This window comes from Alligator mississippiensis, chromosome 1, assembly GCF_030867095.1.
Source record: "Alligator mississippiensis isolate rAllMis1 chromosome 1, rAllMis1, whole genome shotgun sequence".
In the NCBI taxonomy this organism is placed as follows: domain Eukaryota; kingdom Metazoa; phylum Chordata; order Crocodylia; family Alligatoridae; genus Alligator; species Alligator mississippiensis.
Genome location: NC_081824.1, coordinates 342,223,236 through 342,244,833, shown reverse-complemented (window position 1 = coordinate 342,244,833; position 21,598 = coordinate 342,223,236). Strand labels below are relative to the sequence as shown.

The 21,598-nt window shown below is 41.1% G+C and overlaps 1 protein-coding gene across 3 annotated transcripts in view; it reads right to left on the bottom strand.

The window, feature by feature from the left end:
* Positions 1–21,598, bottom strand: part of TMEM131 (transmembrane protein 131) — a 160,542-nt gene that overhangs the window by 93,502 nt on the left and 45,442 nt on the right. For all 3 annotated transcript variants that reach the window (XM_059720971.1, XM_059720972.1, XM_059720973.1), the window contains exon 3: positions 17,789–17,829. In XM_059720971.1, the coding sequence (XP_059576954.1) occupies positions 17,789–17,829 (41 nt within the window). The remainder of the gene's footprint in view (positions 1–17,788; positions 17,830–21,598) is intronic.

The window sequence follows — 21,598 nt, the reverse complement described above, 5'->3', positions numbered from 1 at the left end:
CCATCTCTAATTTCTGTTAAATGAAATATGTAGATCTTGTACGTCTTTGCCCATTCCCCCCCTCCCTGCCCATTCCTCCCCCCACCCCACCACCAAAGATAGATATCAATGTTCTTCTACTAGAGCTAGCATATTTTAATTACAATGACATCAGATTTATGGTGAAGTTCACCCAGAAGGAGGTTCATGACTGAAGGAATTACTTTAAATCTAAGACAATTAAAAAGTTATGTAGGTGTGGGAGAGCACGTGCACACATCTTAAACATTTTCCTTTCAAAGAAAATGTGACCACATGCCGATCTTAGTCACTGGATTAAAAGCTATTAATAAAGCCATTGGGCAAGGAAAGTATTTTAATATGTATAGTTTAAGCTGCTGCACAGCAGAGCTTAGATGTTTCTTCAGAGCAAAGGTGTCAAAACTATGAACCATGGGATTCCTGGAGGGCCAGGGAATTTAGAGGTGAGGCTAACAGGGCCAGAACCTGCCACAGAATCCAAGGCTATAGGTCCCCATTGGGCACAACTAGGGTTACCATATTTCCAGTTTCAAAAAACAGGACACCTGTTGGGGGGTGGGATATGATTTGGGGGGGGGGGGAGGGGGGAAGAAGTGATATGCTGGTGGCTTTGACCCTGCCTATGCTATTGCTGCCCCTCACTCCCAAGCCACAACCTGCCAGCCCTGCTGCTGCCCCTCATTCCCGACCCACAGACCCCAAGCTCTTCCAGTGCCCCTCACCCCCAATGCACAATACCCCACCCCCATGGGTCATGCTGGTGCCCCCCACTCCCAACTTGTAGCCCCCCCCATCCCTGCTGGTTCCCCCGATTCCCAACCCACACTCCCCTGCCACCCCTGGTGCCCCACACTCTCAAGCCACAGCCTCCCCTGCCCCCCCAGCCCTGCTAGTTTCCCTCACTCCTGATCCACAGCCCCCTGCTCCCCCCAGGCTTGCAGCATCTTCTGACTTTCCTGCCGATGCGAGCAAGGACACTGGCCCCAGTGCTGCCCACCTGGCTACACACCTCCCTGCTCCCCTGAAGGATTCCCTCCCACCCCCTTCCCCTGATGGAGGGGCAGGCGCCTCCCCCCCACCACCCTGCCCTGCTGCAGCCCCAGTGCCTGGACAGCTTGCTCCAGTGCCCGGATAGCTTCCCCCAGTGCCAGGAGGCACTCACCCCCACATCCCCTCCACATACCTCTGCCTCTCCCCTGCCTCCCAATAGACTCACATGCCCCATCCCTCCACAGCCCCCCGTATAGTCTCCAAGCCCTGGCCCTCCAACCCCTGCTCCCCCATAGATTTACCTGCATCCAGCTACTGGGGCTGCTCCCAGCATCCTGCCTGGCTGCATGCCAGTCATGTGTGTGTGCATGCGCACATGCATGTGGCGCCACTTGCCTCCAATTGCCCTCCTCCTCCCTCTCCCCCAGCAGCTCCTTGCAAGGGCAAGTTGGGAAGTGCCTGGAAATACTTTAATGCTGAGCAGACCAAAATCCTGGACATGTTTTATGTTTTAAAGAGCTATCCGAACAGAGATCAGAGGACCCAAAAAGAGGACATGTCCAGGAGAACCTGGATGTATGATAACTCTACCACAGAAACCGGCAGCATGGGAAGCAAGGGCTGTGCTGACTGTGCTGCTCAGCCCACCAGTTGTGCTGCTGACTCTGTCTCTGGTCCTGCTGCCACCAGGTCCAGATGCAGCTAGTAAGGAGCCCTATAGTCCACATCCAGGCTGGCAGGCTGGGAGAGTTTGACACCCCTGATTTTGAGGGTTCTTGCAAGATCCCAGCATTCCCCTCAACAGTTAACTTTTCTGTTAAGTACATAAAACCATTTAATCTGTGACTCTCCACCTGGCCTCCATGGCTTTTTCAAATTGCAACATTCCTAGACTTTAGTCCTCTGCCTACATGGAAAAGCCATGTCAAGGACTGACAGTACAACAGTAGGGTTTATGGGTTTCAGACAGGCAACTAAAAATGACACTGAAGTTCCATACTTCTTTTTCACAATATCTTGAATAGCAAGCCAGCTCAACAAGTTTTTAATTTCTCTTCAGGGGAGCAGGGGGCTGTATGGCCTGGCGCTGCTCTACAAGTAGATTGAGATCTTTTAAGTAAAAATTCATATAGATCAGGGGTGCTCAACCTCTGGCCTGCCAGTCTAATGCAGCCCACAGATCCTTCGAATCTAGCCCACTGGGCTCCTTACAGGTTGGGAAATTTGGTGGCGGGGGAGCAGTGGAAGTACTGCCACCCCCCTTCCCCTCCTGCTGTCAAAATTCTAAGTCCTGCAGGGTAAGCTGGAGCTGGGACAAGACTCTCCCCCCCACCCCACAGCCATATTAGAAGAAGGCCGCACTCCTTTGCTTCCAGGCTGCCTCCTCCCTGTGGTGCCAGGCAACACTACCCCTTCCTTGCAGGCTGGACCACACCCCCTTCTCCCTCACCATCTCCCCCCATGGCTGGGCCACACGCTTTCCCTTTCTCCTGTAGGGCTAAGCCATGCCCTCTTTCCTCCAGCCAGCCTGGTTGGAGATAGGCCATACCCCCTTCCTCCCATAGGGCTGGGCCATGCCTCCTTCCCTCTGCCTGGGTAGGCTGGGACCAGGCCACGCCCTCTACATCCCGCAGGGCTTGATCAGGGCCAGATCATGGCCCCTGTCCCTCACAGGGCCAGGCTGGGGCTGGCCCAAGCCCCCTTCCACTGCATGGGTGAATAGGAGGCAGGCCGCCTCCACCCCCCCATCAGCCAAAAAGTGTGAATACCACTGGTGTAGCTTCTATAACTGAAACTTGTGACATCAGACCTGTTAACCAACAAGGGGGAAAAAATGATATGGTTCTTCTTCAGCTTCAACTCTCTAGTACTTGCAGGGAGAAGAGCTAGAAAGTGGTCACTGAAGCAGATAGATATGACTCAGAGTATATGCAGGAAATAGATCTTCTGAGAAAAATCAATTTCTATGCAGGCACTATACTGACCATAGCCTCCCTTCATAATCAGAATGCAAGAGGCAGCAGCAAGTAGACTGTACAAGGAGGACATCTTGAGATGGTTCTTTTTCTCATATTCCAGTCCCCTGAACCAACACTTTTTTTTTTTAATGGAAGTTATAGTAGACCACCTTATACCACGCAGTGGCACATGGATCCAATCTACAGGGAAACATTATGTAGAATGAAATTTATCGCAAGTTCTTAACAGAATATTCAAGTGTGCCTTAATCTCTGCATGAGGGGTTGTGCCAATTTTAGCTACCTACTACATAGTTAGGAAGCTGAATCACATTAAACATCTAGAAAAAGGACTTGCACATCTACACTTAAAAGATCTTTGTAAATGTCCATTTTAGGAGGATATTTCCTAAAAGAGTAAAGAATTTGGAAGTGGTCGAGTCTGTAAAAGCAACTGAGATACTTTTGTGTGTGCCTGCAGATACAGGCAACTTCCCTGAAACTCTATCAACGTAGTACATTTGGTGGTACTGTTATCGAGTCACAGCAGGTCACAATGGTTAATTTATACTTATGCACTGCTTTGACTAAATCCCTGGTAGCGTGCATAAGTTATTAAGCACAGTTTTTGAAATATGGTTAACTGTTACCCAATAACAGCACAAGAAATAAATTTAAAAACAAGCATCAAAAACCTTATCCAAATGAACATGCCAGGGGAATCTACTAGGTGGAAGGAATTCAAAACTGGAATGCAACTAGGACAGTCTTTAGACCCCCTGAGATTGATGGTTGCAGTAGCAGGTGTTAAACTTACTTTCCTGACATGTTTACAGGAAACTGCATATAAAACTTCCTTTCTCATTGGCAGGGGAATAAACAATGGAAACTGTGAGTCAGTGAAACACGAGACACTCCTGAAGGGAACCAGGAACAGCTGGGAGGAGAGCAGTGATGCATTGGAGATACCAAGTAAGACAAGACCATGGGAACAGTGAAATTCTTTTGGGATGCTTTGACTAAAACAACCAGGGTGCACTGAAAGCCTTTCAAGGGTGTTGTGGAGAGCCACACAATGTTAACCCCTACACAATGTTATTAGCACTCTTAGGTGTACAAAAAAGATTCATAAAATAAAACCCAGATATGTCAAGGAGGAATCCATAGCATCAAAAATATTCTGACCTGCTGTGGTCTAAGTTCTTTGCAAGAGAAAAATAACTCTAGTATTTTTCTGTAGGCAAAAAGAGTGAAAACTAAGAGTTGCCATTTTTCAAGGGGTGTCTTGAGTCTACTTGAGGGATCCTTGAGTCCAAAAACATTGAGAACCACTGGTTTAGGAGCCTGGTTTCTGGGTTAAGAAAATGAGCTTGACTATACAGACTGATGCATAGTTCCCTTTCTCTGGCTGGAGAGAGGAAGAAGGGATCAGAATACCACACCCCTACTTCTGCCAACAGTATCAGTGAATTCTTAAATAGAACCAGCAGACACGTGTTTCACCTATTATTAAAAAACTAGTTTCAACAACACAGGCCTGTTTTTTAAAAACTCAATATGCTAAAATGAGAAACAAAAATACTCTGTCTATATTTTAATAATATCGCTATCATGCTCAAAGATATTTATCCAAAAAAATTTACCTGTTTAAATGATCATAATGATAGCTAATGCTGTTAAAGAGACTGCCCCAGACCAACCCCACCCCACAACCCCATCATGAGGAGGCAAAGTCACACACAAGAAACTTCTCAAAGTATAATCCAGTCTGGGTGCAAAGTAAAGAGATTTAAGTCAAATTTAAAATAGTTATCTTGATGTAAAGATTCAAACATTCGAACAGCTGTGCTATTGTGAGAAATTAAAGTTTACATAAAAATTATGGATTGAATTTAATTTTTTTAAATGTTAGGACCTCATTTGAATTGTAGGCAAAACAATATTAACAGCCTTGAAAATTAAAAGTCTTGACAGAAATTTCTCAAAAACAGGAACCTAAAAAAAATGGCTTCTCAAACTCATACTAGTTACCTGAGATTGAGACTGCTCTAGAAGTTCTATTGGCCGTTCATGTCACAGACCCTATCGAGAGAAGGGAATGGCCTGGTAAAACAATTTCAGTTTTTTGACTTGTGGATATTCAGTACACATTGAAAGGTGCTGTGGTTGTGTTCAGTTGGCAACTAATTTGCTTTCAGTGCAGTATTCTTGGAATAAGGATATTAAAAAGGACTTGTACGCATCTTTCAGTACAGATGAAGACTTGAAAAAGTGAAGTTTCTTTGTACAATTTCAAATTTTACGACATTTTTTCAGGTAACTATTGGGAAAATACAGAAACAAGTCCAAGTATCCACTTCAGGAATTTAAGACTTGAAAACAGGAAACAACAAACTAGTAAAAAGAAAATCTGATTAAAAATTGTAAGAGATCAACGAAAACTGATTTTAAAGTAATTTTTATTCCATCATGTTTGGACAGGACAAACAACAGAAACTCAACATTTATTTGTCAGATTTACCTGGCAGCAGCTAAGGAAACAACAGATTTAAAGTACTGAATTTATGTACTTTCTTCCAGAATGCAAGTACCTAAGTGGCAATACATTCACAAATAATGTAATATGGCAATGTGCTTTCCTCTCTATTGATTCCAAAGTACAGGTATAAGCAGTAAAAAGAAAATCTGCATTTATCATTTGTGTCCTTTGGAAATGAGTACACAAGGGAACAATCTAGTTATAAACAATATGCAAGCGTTAGCATTTGCTTAGTGCCACACTGCAAGCAAACAGAATGCAACTAGTTTACTAAAAGCATTAAAAGTAATCAGCTGGCTAGACTGTTATCAGTTTTTCAGATCTTGGATTGCTGCCTGCAACATTAGGGCTTTTGCTTACAAGGAATACCGAGAATTTTTAACTCTATTTATTGTAAAAAAACGAAACGAAACAAAAAAAAGCCCCAAATGGACAGAACCAATGGCATTTTCATCATACAAACCAGCAGTGATTTTTCCAATTGCTGGATTTGATTCAGCTAAAGAAATCTGAAAGGGAAATAGTTTCTAATTACATTTGTGGTGTGTCAACAATGTTCACGTGCATTATACAAAAGTTATATAATCTGTGCCACAAGGAATTTCAAGTGTAGTTCAGACAATATATTGAGTGGCTCTACAAGTTTAAGTGTTACTACTGGAAGGACTGTGCAGGAGGAAAGTGCTAAGGAAAAAGTCATTATGTGGTACAGGAGAAAAGGGGAAAAACTACTCCCAGCAGAAAGGACTACACATAAATAAAGATGCAAAGCAAAAATAGCTTGAAGAGGATACCATAAAATATGGATGGGTAAACTGGGTGAAGCAGGAATAGATTAGCAAGTGTTAAGAGGAGGAGAGAGAAAGGTTCCTAAAGTAGTGGACCAGAAGACTTAATTTGTTGCAAAAGTCCTATTTTACTTACTATCAACCCGGGTGCTAAGCAATATTAGCACAGTTAGGTTTGTGAACACCTACACATGATTTACAGAAGATTATCTAGAAATCTTAAATAGGAATCCACCTTGTCAAAAGCATTCCGACCTGTTGTGGTCTTCCTTGAGCTCTCTGCAAGAAAAGAACTGCTTTGTTGTTTTTTTTATTACAGAAAAATGAGTGAAAGCTAAGAGCTGTCGTTTTCCAAGGATTGCTGCAAATCTAAAAAGGTTGAGAACCGCTGATCATTGAGGGAGGGACCTGACCAGAGTGGCAGAAAAAGTTGAATATTTTATAGGGAAAGACAGGCTACGATTAAAAATCCCCAGATTTTAATTAAAAAGCATTTTTTGGAACATACCACCTTCTTTACCACTCAAAAAAAAAAAAATTATCAGTAGCCTCCCAATGCCATTTCCTCTCCCCCTTCCCTTTCTGTACAACCTGTGCAGTAGTTTCACAATATTCATATATAACTTGAGTGTATTGTTATGGGTGATGCTGTAGCCATGATGTCCCGGAAATTATGCAGGCAGCAAGAATTTTTGGAGGGTAATATATAATTCATATAAATTTACAAATAATATACAAATTCTGAATCAACATCCTGATCCCATATAATGTGACAGCACCTGTCTTATTTCAGTGCATAACTACATTTTAAATATGTATGCAAGTCACCAACTTGTTTTTTTGGGGGGGTTTATGGTGGGTTTGTTTGTTTTTGGCAAACTATACAACTACCACAGTTAAGCAAACAAAGCCTTAAGTTTGTTAATAGTTCTTTCTCCTTACAGCACTCTTAAGACAGATTCTGCGGACGTGGTATCTGGCCGAGATAACCTTCTCATCCCTTATCTTCCTTTCAAAACAAAATAAAAACGAAACAAAAAAGCCATTTTAATAGCTTCCAGCTGAATCTAGTGTTTCTACACAGCTCATGGGCTTCATATGACAAGCTTTAAATTTGTATCAAGTCACAGGTGCATGATGTACAAAGTGAAACAAGCTGTTTGAAGAAAAAAAAAAGAGTGGTTTTGATTTATTTCCTAAGGCTATAAAATTGGCTCTTAAAGCCAAGAGAAGAAAGTTCTTAAGCTAAATAGGTGTCCTTGAGCACTGCCACATGCTCATCTTATGGAAAGGGGGAGGTGGAAGAAAGAAGGGAAGAATTTGAAAATCTACTTTTATGCCTGAAGTTGTGCACCTTTATTGAACTCAGTCTCCTACAACTTAACTATAGATACTAATAAGTTATAGTTTAGGCCTTAACTAGTTAAACACTATATATTACTATGAGAACGATATATTACAGTTGTGTTTATCACAAAAGCTTTTACCTGGTTTTATTATACCAAAGAAAAAGCACCTCTTCTGTTGGCAAACTGACGTCCTCTTTCATTCCACTTACAATATTTCAAATGGCTAAGTATTTTGTAGGAAAATATTCTTAAATAATATTCATATAGAAGGGACCTCATCATTCTGATAATGTTTATAAGTTGCACTTCTGAACCTGCCCAAACGCTGGCAATGGAGAGCATGGATCTCTCTACACATATAAGATTTAAGTCTCTGCAATACATTTGACAAAATTAGAATACCACATATTTTAAAATGTAATTTCTTCCCACTGAGCATTCACATCAATACCTTTTGATGGTTGTGCTGCTCTTCATTATAACTGGACAAAATAGCCTCTAAATAACTGTTGCTACAATAGTAGTGTTTAGATAAAGAAAGATTTCTTTGGGAGATTTAAATTTAACAGTACTAGACTCTCAGGTTTTTTTAAATACGTGCAACATATTATTTTCATAAGTTCCACAGAACAGCACTATGGGCAGCAACTTCCTAACACCTCCCTTAGTCATAACTTGTTTGATCACAGTCTTTGAAAAATGACGCAACTGATGGCAACCAATACACACAGTTTTTTGCCAACATGTACATTCATCACTCTTAATTCTAATTTTAATGGACAGCTACCGTTAGTTTCATGCAAAACAAGTTATTCTCTTCTCTAAATTCACATTTGATAAAAGTTTCTGCCTTCCTGTTAACAGTTAAATATATTTCTCACAACAACAATTTTAGGTTAGTGATGTCATTGACATGCATGAAAACTCCTCATACATGGGGCTGCAACAGCTTGTATCTTTTAAAAACTAGTCTACTGCACACTTCATTGCTTCTGCAGGCCAAGAGCACCGTGTGTACCAGGGTCTCCATTCCTCCCTCCTCTATACCCTCATTAGAAGCCATCCTCCCACCCTGATCTATTTTATAGACCCTCTATGGCCCAGCCTCTCTCACACAGCAGGGGCTTCATTTGTCTTCCTTTCTCTTGTGCCAGGGCTGCATTCTTCATTTCCTCCATTCTTTGTCTGGCAAGTAAATTATTCAAACTGTCAATATTTTAGCAATCTAAAGTGATAATGCGCAGAGAAGAAACAAGGGATTTTTTATACGAGAATGTTTTAATTGCCATAAAACTCTTTGATCTAAAGGCAGTTATTAACCTGGCTAAAACATGGTAAGTCTGCTAACCAAAAATAAAGGACTTGGTGACCTCCCTACTACCATCTTCTGGTTTTCAAGCTTTTACCAAAATTCATGCCCTGAACAGTCCTTGAAATTCTGGAATCAACTGAATATGGCATTCAAAGCTAGTGTTTAAACAGCTTAGCCAATAAATCCCATAAATTATTTTTAGCTCTAAAATACCAACTAATTTAACTACTTTTTAAAATTAAATGAAGGGTTGTTTGGGTTCGCTAAAAAATGTTGGATTGTTCAATGTTATGGAAGAAGCTGACAAGGTTCCTCCTCTTTCCCATTGGTTTTATTTGCAAGGTGAGACGCTTACTTCCTAGCTTTTTCATTTTAATTTGGTTGCTGAAGAGATAGATGGTTCTATCCAGGTTTCCCATTCTGACTTATGGAATAAACACAAAATATCCATGAACAGAATTAATTCAGATGTCCATGCACTTGCATTAAAGCAAGACCATCTTTTATTTCAGGGATGGCCAGCTTGCAGCACATATGCTTCTGTGTGGTATGCAGCAATCTAGGAAGGGACAGGCAGCAGAGGCAGACAGGGCAGGAAGCAGAAAAAAGAGTAGCAAATCAGGCATGGTACACAGGGCAAGGAGCAGAAAGCAGAGCAGCAGGTTGGGTGGGGGCACAAGAAAGGGAACAGAGAGCAAAGCAGCCGATTAGGAAGAAGAGTGGCACTCAGGGAAGGTATCAGGCTAATTTGTAGCATGCCTGCCAAAAAGTTTGGCTTCCAGTGATCTCCAATCACAAGCAGGTCCTTTTATAGAGTATGATTATGCAGGCACTGACCACACCACCACTACTGTCCTTACTTGATAGTCTACATAATTGTGCTCCACCTCTAAGCCTAAAAAATGGCATGAAATATTATGATTGTGAATCAAAATGAATGCAGTGATATCTATCTACACTACATAAAAAATATGTTTATTTTTAATGTGTTATTGGCCTAAAATTTTAAGGCCATTTACAACAAGACAGTTTTTCAGCATAACTTAAGGTGTGAATTTAAATAAATATAAACTTATGTAGCCACTTGTCCAGGGAAGAGAGTCTTGTTTGAATTAGCTTGTCACTTTAAAAGAGGGGCTGTGTGTGTGTAGGATAAAGTATGTCTATACGGGAGAGTGTTTCATATATACATGATATGCATGTATCTCTCATATGAGAACTCTACCATACTTATTGAATTACAAGTGGCAAAGCTTTTCTACATACACACCAACTAAGCATAAGCATGTACACATAAAAAACTGCCTCAAGGTAAAATAGGGTGTGAACCTACAACAGGTCAGCTAATCTATGGTCACTGCCCATATGCACACTCCTGCCTCCCAACAATGTGAGATTCCTAATTCCTTACAAGGTGGGCTACACCCTCCTTACACTTATTGCAGGACGAGAATGCATATGAGTAGTTACTGTACAGCAGCTGACCAGCTATAAATTCATGCCTTTACTTACCTCAGAGTAACTTGTTCACATTCTCAGATCTTACAACTGATTTACAACTGGACCAGTTTAGCCCAAGCTAAGGTACAACCCCGTTATCTCAGCTCAAATTCTATGTTATGTTAATTAAATTAAACAATGTGATTATCATGTGTTAAATCCTAGTCCAGACAAAGTTCAAATGTAAAACCTCTGTTAAGTATGTACAGATTAAGTTTAAATTTGCATCCAATAGCCATGAACAAATGAGTCAATGCTTATGACGAGTCAAGCTTTCCCAAGTTAAAAAACACAACATAACCCCTAAAAGTGATTTAACCCAATCCAAATAATGCCAAATTTACCCTTGGCTGAATGGGTGCTAAATTGTTATGCTTATCTTTCAGTGCATAACCTACTTGTTTCTCATGGTTTCACATGCACAGCCTGCTCATTTGTAGACAGTAGTCACAGTGCTATTTGACCCAGGTTTGTAAATCCAGGTTTATGCCTTGAGATTTGCCTCTCCATTCGTAGTCCCACAGCCTCAGCTTAAGCTTCAGCTGCAAATTCAGTGAAACAGGGAAGATCTAAAGACAAATGATTTCAGCAGGATCATCAAATTAACAACAATCAGAAGGGGGACTACAGAAAGCTGCTGGGTTCTCATCATAGCACAGGAAGTGAGATAAATGTTAATTTAAGTTGTATCCCAGCAAACTTGTCATATCATTTCCTCTAATGACTGTTGAAGGCTAGCTGTTGTTGTGATATTGTGTCACCTTAAACCTATCTACATTAATTACATACGAATAATCAACATTTCAGATTATACATGGGCATGAGATTGTACTACACAAAGGCATAATCTTAAATGGAAAGCAGCATCACTATGTTTGATGGAAAACATTTTTACAAAGCATGTTCTCAAATGAATTTTCTGCATATTCAAGCTACAGGCACAATCAATATTTATACAGTGAAGGGCGAAACATATCCATTACCAACCTCTACGAGTTGCAATGGCCGAATTTGTAACATAATGACAGGACAAATGAATCAGGTGTTCTATTTGAGAAAAGGATGCAAGGAAGTAGTTTGTTTTATTGAGAAGTTTGCAAAAGGTACTGATAGATATTATTTCACAATTCTTAACCTGTGCTTTAGCAAAATAAATACGATCCTAACAACTTCTCAAAAGTGATGTTGGCCAAGTTGTGTGACAGAAGCTACTCAGTAACATTAACATATATGGTCAGATCTTTTCGGTCAGCTGAACACCTACAGTAGTATGTTGATAAGAAATTGGAAGATGCAGAAACAACTCACTTATAGCAATACACTAATGCTATAACAGGCAAGATTGTCAAGCAGTAGTTTTGAGTATTCATGGCAGATGAGCACAAGGAAAAATTATTTGGATCAAGGAAGTTAGTCAAAATGAAAACTTAAGTTCTTGGTCTCAAATTGTTTTAAGAGCATTTCTAAGCTTTCATTTAAAAAACTTAAGTCTCTGGCTTGCTCACATCAAAAACCATAACCCTGCCGATCTGGGTGTAGAACAAGTGAATTCACAAGGAAAACAAGGTACCCGAAGTATGAGAAGTGAAACAGATGGCTGTGACGTAAAAACAAATTTTGAGGCACAGATTCTTACCATGCAACCTTAACAGGTATTAATTCAAACTAGTCTAACTCAGACCACTTTAAAAATCAACAAGTTTTAAGGACTGTGTGATTGACTGCAAAGGACAATTTTTATGTGGAGAAAAAAATACCAGTATTTAAAGCACCGAGAAAGAATACTATCGTGCTAGTTACCGGTTAAATTGTAGATAAGCATCTAGTAATGTTTATTCATCCGCTAAACAAAGAAGATTCATTTTGGTGAAACAAAACAAGATTATCCCATCACTAGACTCATTACTGTAAAGCAAAGGGAACCAAAAACCATCAGGTACTACTCCTCGCTACTGGAAAAGTGGAAAGACTTCTATGGTACAACTCAGCCTACAACATCCTGTAAAACTAGTCCTCCAAAACAGATTGTTAAAAGCTGAAGAATACTGCCTGCATCAAGTCAACACGCCTCTTTAAAGGGAAGACCAAGAACAGTTTATGTATAACCAATAACTATACAGAAACAGAGTAAATGTGAATTAATACATACCCTGCCTAGGACATAACCTGGGCCAGTATGTTTGGATACAAAATTTACTATTTGGCTGATAATGGATTCACAGCAGTCATCACTAGACTCGTCTCAGATCAGACGGTCACCCAGGCTTCAGCCGCAAATAACTCAAAACAGGTCCCCCTCGGGGTTCATCAAAAATAACCAACTTTAAAGTCATCCAACCACTTCCTTTATCCTTTTGAAATGTAGTTTAGCGACTACTTATTTTTTAGACATATTCTTTCATAAGAAGATGGCTTGTCTTGCAGAAACAAAGATCTAATCCATATAAATGATATAGAAATTTATAATTTCAAGGTTTCTTAAAATGACTGGTAACTTTAAAAAAAGCCAAAAACAAACAAAAGGAAAAGCACTGGTTTTTTCTTCAGTATCTCCAAACTGTGTTAGTCTGAAAACCCTCATATTTTACAGATTGAGAGTGTCAGACACCAACAACCTAATCCTCACATCCAGTGGAATCACAGTTTGCTAAAGATTTGAGAGAGAGATGTCAAAGTTACAACGAAACCATAAAGAACTTAAAATTGGAATCATGCGACTGCTGCAAGGGACTCTTTTTTTACTATGTACCCTACACCAGATGCTTGAGGCACACTAGCATAAAGTTTATGAAGCCACTGTCATTACACTTATTATAGTTTCTGCCCTCTTTGTAGTGTTGGTGAAGAACATAGCTGAAGAATTACAAAGGGTACTTAAGATCTGATTCTAATGATTGTGAATAGTAAAAAATTCTGGGCTTGACTATGGTTGAATTGTGTCCAGTGATCGACACTCTTAATTTCTGAAATTTAACAGAACATATTTCCTTTGACTGAGAGATCTATCTAAACACCAACACAAAACCATTATTTTCCAAAACAACAGACTTAAGCCAAATGTAACCTTTTCTGATACTTTTCCTTAAGTAGTAGAACAATGCTAAATGATATGTAGTTTCATGGACTGAGCAACACAGAGATTATAAAAAAATAAACAAACAAAACCATACCTAACACCGAGTAAAGTGCTGTTTTCAAACTTAAAAAAAAAAAAAAGAGTAAAAATACTATAATTTTACATATTAGTTGTACTTCCATAAAGCTGTCCTTAATGCATATGAGACATTCAATTTTTCAGGCTGTAGACTAGACTGAACTATAAGCTCTTTCACTGACAACTGTTCAGTCACTATTTCTATATTTACTGCTCTGTAAATACTAAAAATACTGGTTGGGTTTTGTGCATTAGGAATCCACTACATTACATGCATTTTGGCTTTCAAGTTATTAGCCAATTATTAATAAAAACCATTTCAAAGGGTCAGTTCACAAAACCCCCTGTTAAAACTGATGTCACTGTAAAAAAAACCAAATAACTTAGTGATCTGAAAAAAACTAGTTCTAAAAACTGTTGGTACAACACGTTTTGAACAATTTTAAAAAGGCACTTCTACACGAATTGCAAGCTAAATAATACCTATTAAATACATTTTGTATAGGAAGAGAAATTTAAATCAGAAGTAATTTAAAAAAATGAAGATGAGGCAGAATACACTACACTCTGGGTAAGCGAGGAAAAAATTAGGGTCACAAGGCACCTATGTGTGCGCTCCGGAGTGGGATGGAGGGGTGCTTTAATTAGAGTGGCTTCCGAGAGCTGCTCTAATTAAAACGCCTGCAGTATGTTGTGTATTCAGCATCCCGCATTTCAAAACGGTGGTGGGGCACTTTAACTAAAGCCCATTCAATGAGCTTTAGTTAAAGCGCCCCACCACCGTTTTGAAATGCAGGGACACCAAACACGAGATGCTGCAGCATGCTGGAGCATTACATTTAGAACGCTCCAGCATTACAATCAGAAAGCATCGGAGCACATGTATAAATGCCCATAGGTGCAAGAGATGGGGAACATGTCTGAAACATTTCTCCAAAGTTTCACAAATATTCATCATGCAATTTCATTAAAATGTCTAGTTAGATGTAGGGCTCTGGGTATCTGGTGGCCTCAATTTGCCCGTTGGAGCAAGGACACAGACCTCACAAGATCAGACTCATGAAAAAAAAGCCTTCGCAAAATATTTCTGTGAACATTAAATATAAAAATATGCCAGAACCTAGTGTTTAAATCTTTTTCATGAAGTTATCACCTGCATCCTAGAATTCTTAGATGGAGAAGATGATGCTGAACAGAAAAATGTAATTTAAAAAGATTTAAAACATATTAAATAATAGATTAAACAAGATATTTAATATAATTCTTTTAAATTTTCAGTTCTCAGATAATGGCATTAACTGGTTGAATGGATTAAATTTGAGAGCACCAAAGCAAACGGTTTGCTTTTAAACTAAAAAACCCATTCAAATCTGTGTCCCAATATACTGTGGGTAGCAGCATTACTCAACTATACTTCCTGTTTCATGGCTTGACATCTTTTTAAAAGAACATAACGTAGACTGTTGTAGTTCTTAATATAGATTTTAAGATGCAAAAGAGGAAACACCAAGCAAGAATCTTTGCTGTCAGTTAAATCATTTCTAAAAGCTGCTGGTTTTTCTGAATACTGTTTAAGTTTACAGAAGAAGGTGTCAATACAAACAACTCACTTTTTACCTATTCTTATCTAACTCATTTTGACAGTAAATTTTCAAAAGAGGACTGACTTGGCACAAGTTATTTGCTGAATCCTACTAATTTCTACATTAAAGGCATTGCTTAAAGCCGATTGAGCATTCAGAGGTGTAACTGGGCAGCATCCATAATGCTATTTTAGCTGTTCTCCTGCACCCCATCTCCCCCCCTCCAAGGTTGGAGTTCAGGGTGGTTCCTGGGTCAATTTGTTATACTACTGAGGCATGCCTACTATTTCTTTTCTGCCTACACCGCACTCAGCATAAGCTTCCATGTTCGCACCTAATTAAAGCAGGTTGCACATCATTCAGAACTCCAGATGAAGCAACTGATCAGTCCAGCAACTGCTTAAGCTTTTCAAAACATGCTGGCTTTGTCTAGTGTTCATTCAGACAATTTGATGACAGGGCACTGAAGTAGGTTTGCAGGATTTGGCCAATTGTCATGCATGTTAATCAGTTCATAGTTGCTGATCCCACTATGTTTCTTAGCAGCATGGGTGTCAAAGATATAACCCCTTGGGCAAGTGGTCCTACCACTGAACTCTTAAGAACAGAGTCCTATCAGGGACATGCAGTAGTGGTGGGATGGGGAGCAAGTGATGGCTGCATTAATCTACCCAAGGTGACTCCACACCTGGTCCCGATGAGCCCCAGGGCCTGGGTAAGTGTGATATCCCTACTTTAGACTATATCCACAATAAAGGAACAATTGCTGCTTTAATTACAGCAGCAGCACTAAGATAGCCAGGCTTTCTACTGTAGCTCTGTTAGGAGCTCTTCTGCCAACAGAATTATATCAGCTTCTCCAACAACAGAAATTGTGCCTGCAGAGCTGTTTACTGTAATGCATGATCTTTTCACATCCCTTGCTGACACAGCTGTGCCAACAGAACTCTGTAGTGTAGACAATGGTTTAGGCAGCATCAGCACAACCCACACCAAAATACAACAGCTGCTTGCTTTCTGCTACATTACTGATGCTGAGAGTTAACAGCGGGCAGAAGTTAATCCAACTCATAACTAATATTAAACCAAGATTATGAGTGCATTTTGGACAATCAATTCATAGCTTAAAACCAAGACAACTGGAAAATGAGTGGAGAACTGTGCGAAAACAAATCAGGACAGCTTCCCTCGCACTCAACTCAAATAGATACTCAACAGAAGTGGGGAGTGGTAGGTCAATACATTGACAGCAATTCCCTAATTTAGTGAGAGCCAAACTTTTTGGCAGGCATACCACAAGGCAAAGCCTCAGGCCTTCCCTAGTGCCACTCCATCCCCTTTTCCCTGCCCAATCTGTTGCTCTGCCTTCTGGTTCCTTCTTTTTCCCCGGTCTGCCACTTGTGGCACACAGGCTGTTTGGACCACTTGGGGCACACATGCTGCAGGTTGGCCATCCCGCCCTAGCTTCTCCACCAGCACCTGACTACTGGTGCATCATGTCTTTTATTTCCAAAGTTCGGAACCGCTTCACTGATTAACTTTGAATACAACAACCTTTACATACTTTAAACCTTTTATTTGTCCTCACATGTGCAGCCAACGCTACAAGAACAGACATGCTGAAAATTGTGCTTACAGGGCAGAACACTGTTGCACTTAACATAGTAATTTTTTCAAAATCTTGCCATTTGTTAGTAGGTTACTAGATGAATTTAAAGCCCTTTCCAAAACAAGAACATTTCAAAAGGCAAGACAAACTTGCAAGAGTGAACAATAGAATTCAAGTGGCCATTGATTGCGGATCTCTAAAGTGACAAGCAGGATAAGTCTTATTCAGTTTATTTTGTATGTAGGTCAGAAAAACCAAACTCCTACACTTAGTTAATACTAATACATTATGCTTTTACAGTTTTGTTTTGGCTAGTGCTTACTGCATTTTGAAGGTTTGTTAGAAACCACAACTCATGGATTACAAACTTTAAGTAGACTGAAAAAACAACTTTTAAAATGTCAGGCATTTAAAACAATAGCAAAGAAAAGAACAGACATCTCCCTCTTAGGAAACAGTGATGGAATATCATCTACAAGCAGAACGCTGCCTAGACAGATTTGTTCCCTAGGGCCTAGACTACATCTATAAAGGTCCCAAGCAATTCAGCTTCCACAACCTTATTCCGTAGCCTAAATGATCTAGTTAGCTAAATTTTCCCTGCGATAGTCAATTTTCCCATTCTTAATAAGCTATTGGTACATAGTCCTGCTCTTTCTTTGGGAGTGACATATACAGGAGTCTAACAGCAGAGAAGTTAATGTACACTAGAAAGCTTGATTTTTTTACGCGAGTAAAATAGTGTTCCTTGCTTTCTCATAAGTTATAAACATGTGAAGCAATATGCCCAGAAATAGGAGGTAACCTATTTAAATTTCTCTGCCCTCCATAACTACCTAACATGTTATAACATTTGGATTTGATCCAAATGTTTTAACACTGACTTGCACAACAAGACACTAATTTTGGTGTAAAGAATCAAAAGAATTTCCCTAAAAGAGAATTTGTTCAAAGTAAACATTTTGTGTTAGAAAGCACACCTTACCTTTTCTGTTGATATGAACTGAGGCCGAGAGCTGTCTCAGTCTGTAAAAGGAAAAAATAGTTTAGCTTTCAAAAGGAACATCGTATACTTGCTCTTAAAAATACAATTCTGACAAATAAGGAGAACAGATTTTAAAAGATTAGAAGGCAAGTTTCAGTTCTGGAGCAGGAAATCCAAGTCAGCTTTTGACAAGCAGCCATTTCCAGGAGCCTGAAGAAATCAGATTACCAAAACCCCACGAAAAAGTAACCACTGCAGTTCTAGTCAAGGATTAAGCAATCTGTAACAATTAAGTACCTGGAAAACTGATTTAAGTAGAAATTAAAACAGACCAAAAAAAAGACAAAAAGGGCAACAGTTAAGGACCAGGAGAAGAGGAAAGAATGGCCATCCTAAATGCTACCAAAAGCTATACTAAGGATAAATAATACTAAGGGTATGAACACACGTACGTTTGAAGCTGCATTAAAAGCAGCTGTTCCTTTCTTACAGTATGTGTCTTCTTCACACACAACATTTCCAACGTAGCAAAACCCCTCCAACTTTAATCTTGGATGAAACAGCGTTAAAGTTGGAGGGGTTCTATTACCTTTTAATCAGTCTCAGCTCCCTCGCACACAACATTTAGAAAGGGCTCCAAATGTTGGCGTGTCCACACAATTAAAAGAGCAGCACATAAATCAAATGGGAGTCAGAGAATTGTAAAGCAAAGATAATTCCAGCAGCAAATACAATTAAACCTTAAGTTTCCAATACTATCATCAGAAAAATAATAGTATCATGCCCAGTTGGTTAAGAGCTTCATCTTACGTGACTTGTGACTCATCCCTTTGGCATCACTTAGCTAGATGACAACAAGATTGTGTATTCTTGGTACGGAGAAAACTGTAATGTTCAGGATCTCCAAGTGGTACTGCAGCATTCTGAACATCACATTAGCAATACAGGCTACTGCAAAAGCATATCAGACTCATTCTCTATATTCTGGCTTTTCATAGGATTTCAAACCAAGATCAAAATCTCAGTTGTCATCCTCAAGCCACCCTTAAGCCAACACCTAGTACAGAGCTATCCAACTTCTGAGGGGCCGGGGGCCAAAGGTTGCTTTCACTGGCCTTTGGGATTGTGATGGGTGTAAGGGAGAAGGCAATCCCTTCAGTATGCAGGGCCCAAGCCATTTAGGGCCTTATAGGTCAAAACTAGCACTTTGAATTATGCCCAGAAAGCTCCTGGGAGCTAGTGCAGATACTGGATGACTGAGTTATGTGTTCAAAGGCAGCCTTAGAGTGCATTACAATAGTCCAGCCTTGAGGTTATAAAAGGCACGGATGATGATGACCAAATCAGAATCTGAAAGAAAGGTCTACAGTCTTCTCCACAGATGGAGTTGGTGAAAGGCACTCCTAGTCACTCTTCCCACTTGAAGATCCTAGTGCAGCAGAGGATCTAGGACAGGGATGGGCAATTATTTGGGCTGGAAGGCTACTTAAGGAGTTTAAGCAAGTTGTTACAGGCTGGGTCAGCACCCCCACTACCTACAACAGCTCATCAAAATTCCCTAAGTGGTAGATTACTAGACCAGCACCATTTGGGGGTCGGACTCGATGATCTACTGAGGTCCCTTCCGACCCCAACATCTATGAATATGGAACAGGTAGGTGGGTAGGGTCTCCTCAAAGACTGGCCTGGGACTCCCGTGGGCAGGGCATTTGGCTGGGCATATGGGATGAGGCCATAGCCGGGGTCTTGAGCAGAGCTGCAATCCACTCCCTGCATAGCCTTGTGTTGTCACTGCCTGAGATCCTGGCCCTGGCCCCACCTACCTGCAGCCCCATTCCATCCTATCTGCCTGGCTGAGCACGCACTGCCCACGGGGGACATAAGCTGATCTCCATGGAGACCCCGCCTGCTGCTCTGTCCATTGCTCCTGGTGGTGGGTGCATGGTAAATGAGATGCGGTGCCTGGGCAACAGGGCTGGGTCTGGTGGCAGCAGCGACACTGACAATGGCAGACGGAAGGAGCCACTGCTGCCAGAAAGGAACTGGCTGCCACGCTACCCCAGCTCCACTGCACACCCAGGGGGTGGCAGGACCAGCTGCATGTGCCGCAGCCCAGGCTGCCCCCTGTACCTGGGCTAGGCAGAAGGACCCACTGTGGGTCAGATAAAATCTCTTGGTGGCCCACATCTGGCCCACAGGTATATTTTGACCTAAGAGGACCCCAAGGCTGTGAACCCAACTGACAAGTGGAGGTTGTACTCCATCAATGACAGGCATCCCAGGGATCTCCCTCCCACCCCCCAAGTTCAGTTGTCTGCCCACCACCATCACCTCTCTTGTCTGGATTCAGTTTCAACTGGTTTACACACATCCAGTTCCCAACTGCAGGCAGACACTGAGAAAGGACAGACTGCAGGACACCTGGGTGCCACTATGTCTATGGCCAAAATCAGCATACTATTCCACACAGTAACCAAGTTACTGACAGAGTAGCTGTCAAGGTAACTGAAAACGTCTCTCAGGGGGTTCTGAAATCCCATTACCTTCAAGAGTGTCCACAGGCACACCAGCCTAGATGGTTCATCACTCTGACAGAGAGGTATATGGGTCTCTAGGACAGTGGTTATCAACCTTTTTAGACCCAAGGCATCCATCAGAAGTGCCAGCTCTTCCTTTTTACATTTGTTTGGTTTTTTTACTATGGCAAAATATTAGAGCAATTCGCAGTTCTTCTGTTGCTAAGAACTCATAAAGATCACAACAGGTCAGAATGTTTTTAATGCTATGGATTCCTATTTGAAATCTCTGGGTTTATCTTGTGAATCAGGTTTGCACACCTAAGTAGTGCTAACACTGCATGGCACCCTGCAGAACCCTTGTAAAGCTCTTAAGACATCTCAGGATGCTCTGGCATCTTGATTGAGAAGCACTACTTTAAGAGGTAGTGATCCAACCATCATAGAGGTTTCTTGACAACATCCCTGATAATTGAAGCTCTTGTAGATGAAAAACTTAGGGTCCAGTGTTTGCCCTGTTTCATGGTTTTCATAGATTCATAGATGTTAGGGTCGGAAGGGATCTCAATAGATCGAGTCCAACCCCCTGCACAGGCAGGAAAGAGTGCTGGGTTTAGATGACCCCAGCTAGATGCCTATCTAACCTCTTGAAGACCCCCAGGGTAGGGGAGAGTACCACCTCCCTTGGGAGCCCATTCCAGACCTTGGCTACTCTAACTGTGAAGAAGTTCTTCCTAATGTCTAGTCTAAATCTGCTCTCTGCTAGCTTATGGCCATTATTTCTTGTAACCCCCAGGGGCGCCTTGGTGAGTAAAGCCTCACCAATTCCCTTGTGTCCCCATGATGAACTTGTAAGCAGCCACAAGGCCACCTCTCAACCTTCTCTTGTGGAGGCTGAAGAGGTCCAGGTGCCTTAGTCTCTCCTCATAGGGCTTGGCCTGCAAGCACCTAAACCATACATGTGGCCCTCCTCTGGACCCTCTCCAGGTTATCCACATCCCTCTTGAAGTGTGGCACCCAAAATTGCACGCAGTACTCCAACTGCGGTCTGACCAGCACCCAATAGAGAGGAAGTATTACCTCCTTGGTTCTGTTCGTCATGCATCTGCTGATACACGATAAAGTGCCATTAGCTTTTCTGATGACTTTATCACACTGACGACTCATGTTCATCTTGGAGTCCACTAGGACTCCAAGATCCCTTTCCACTTCCGTGCCTCCAAGCAGGTCATTTCCTAGGCTGTAGGTATGCTGGACATTTCTCCTCCCTAGGTGCAGCACTTTGCATTTCTCC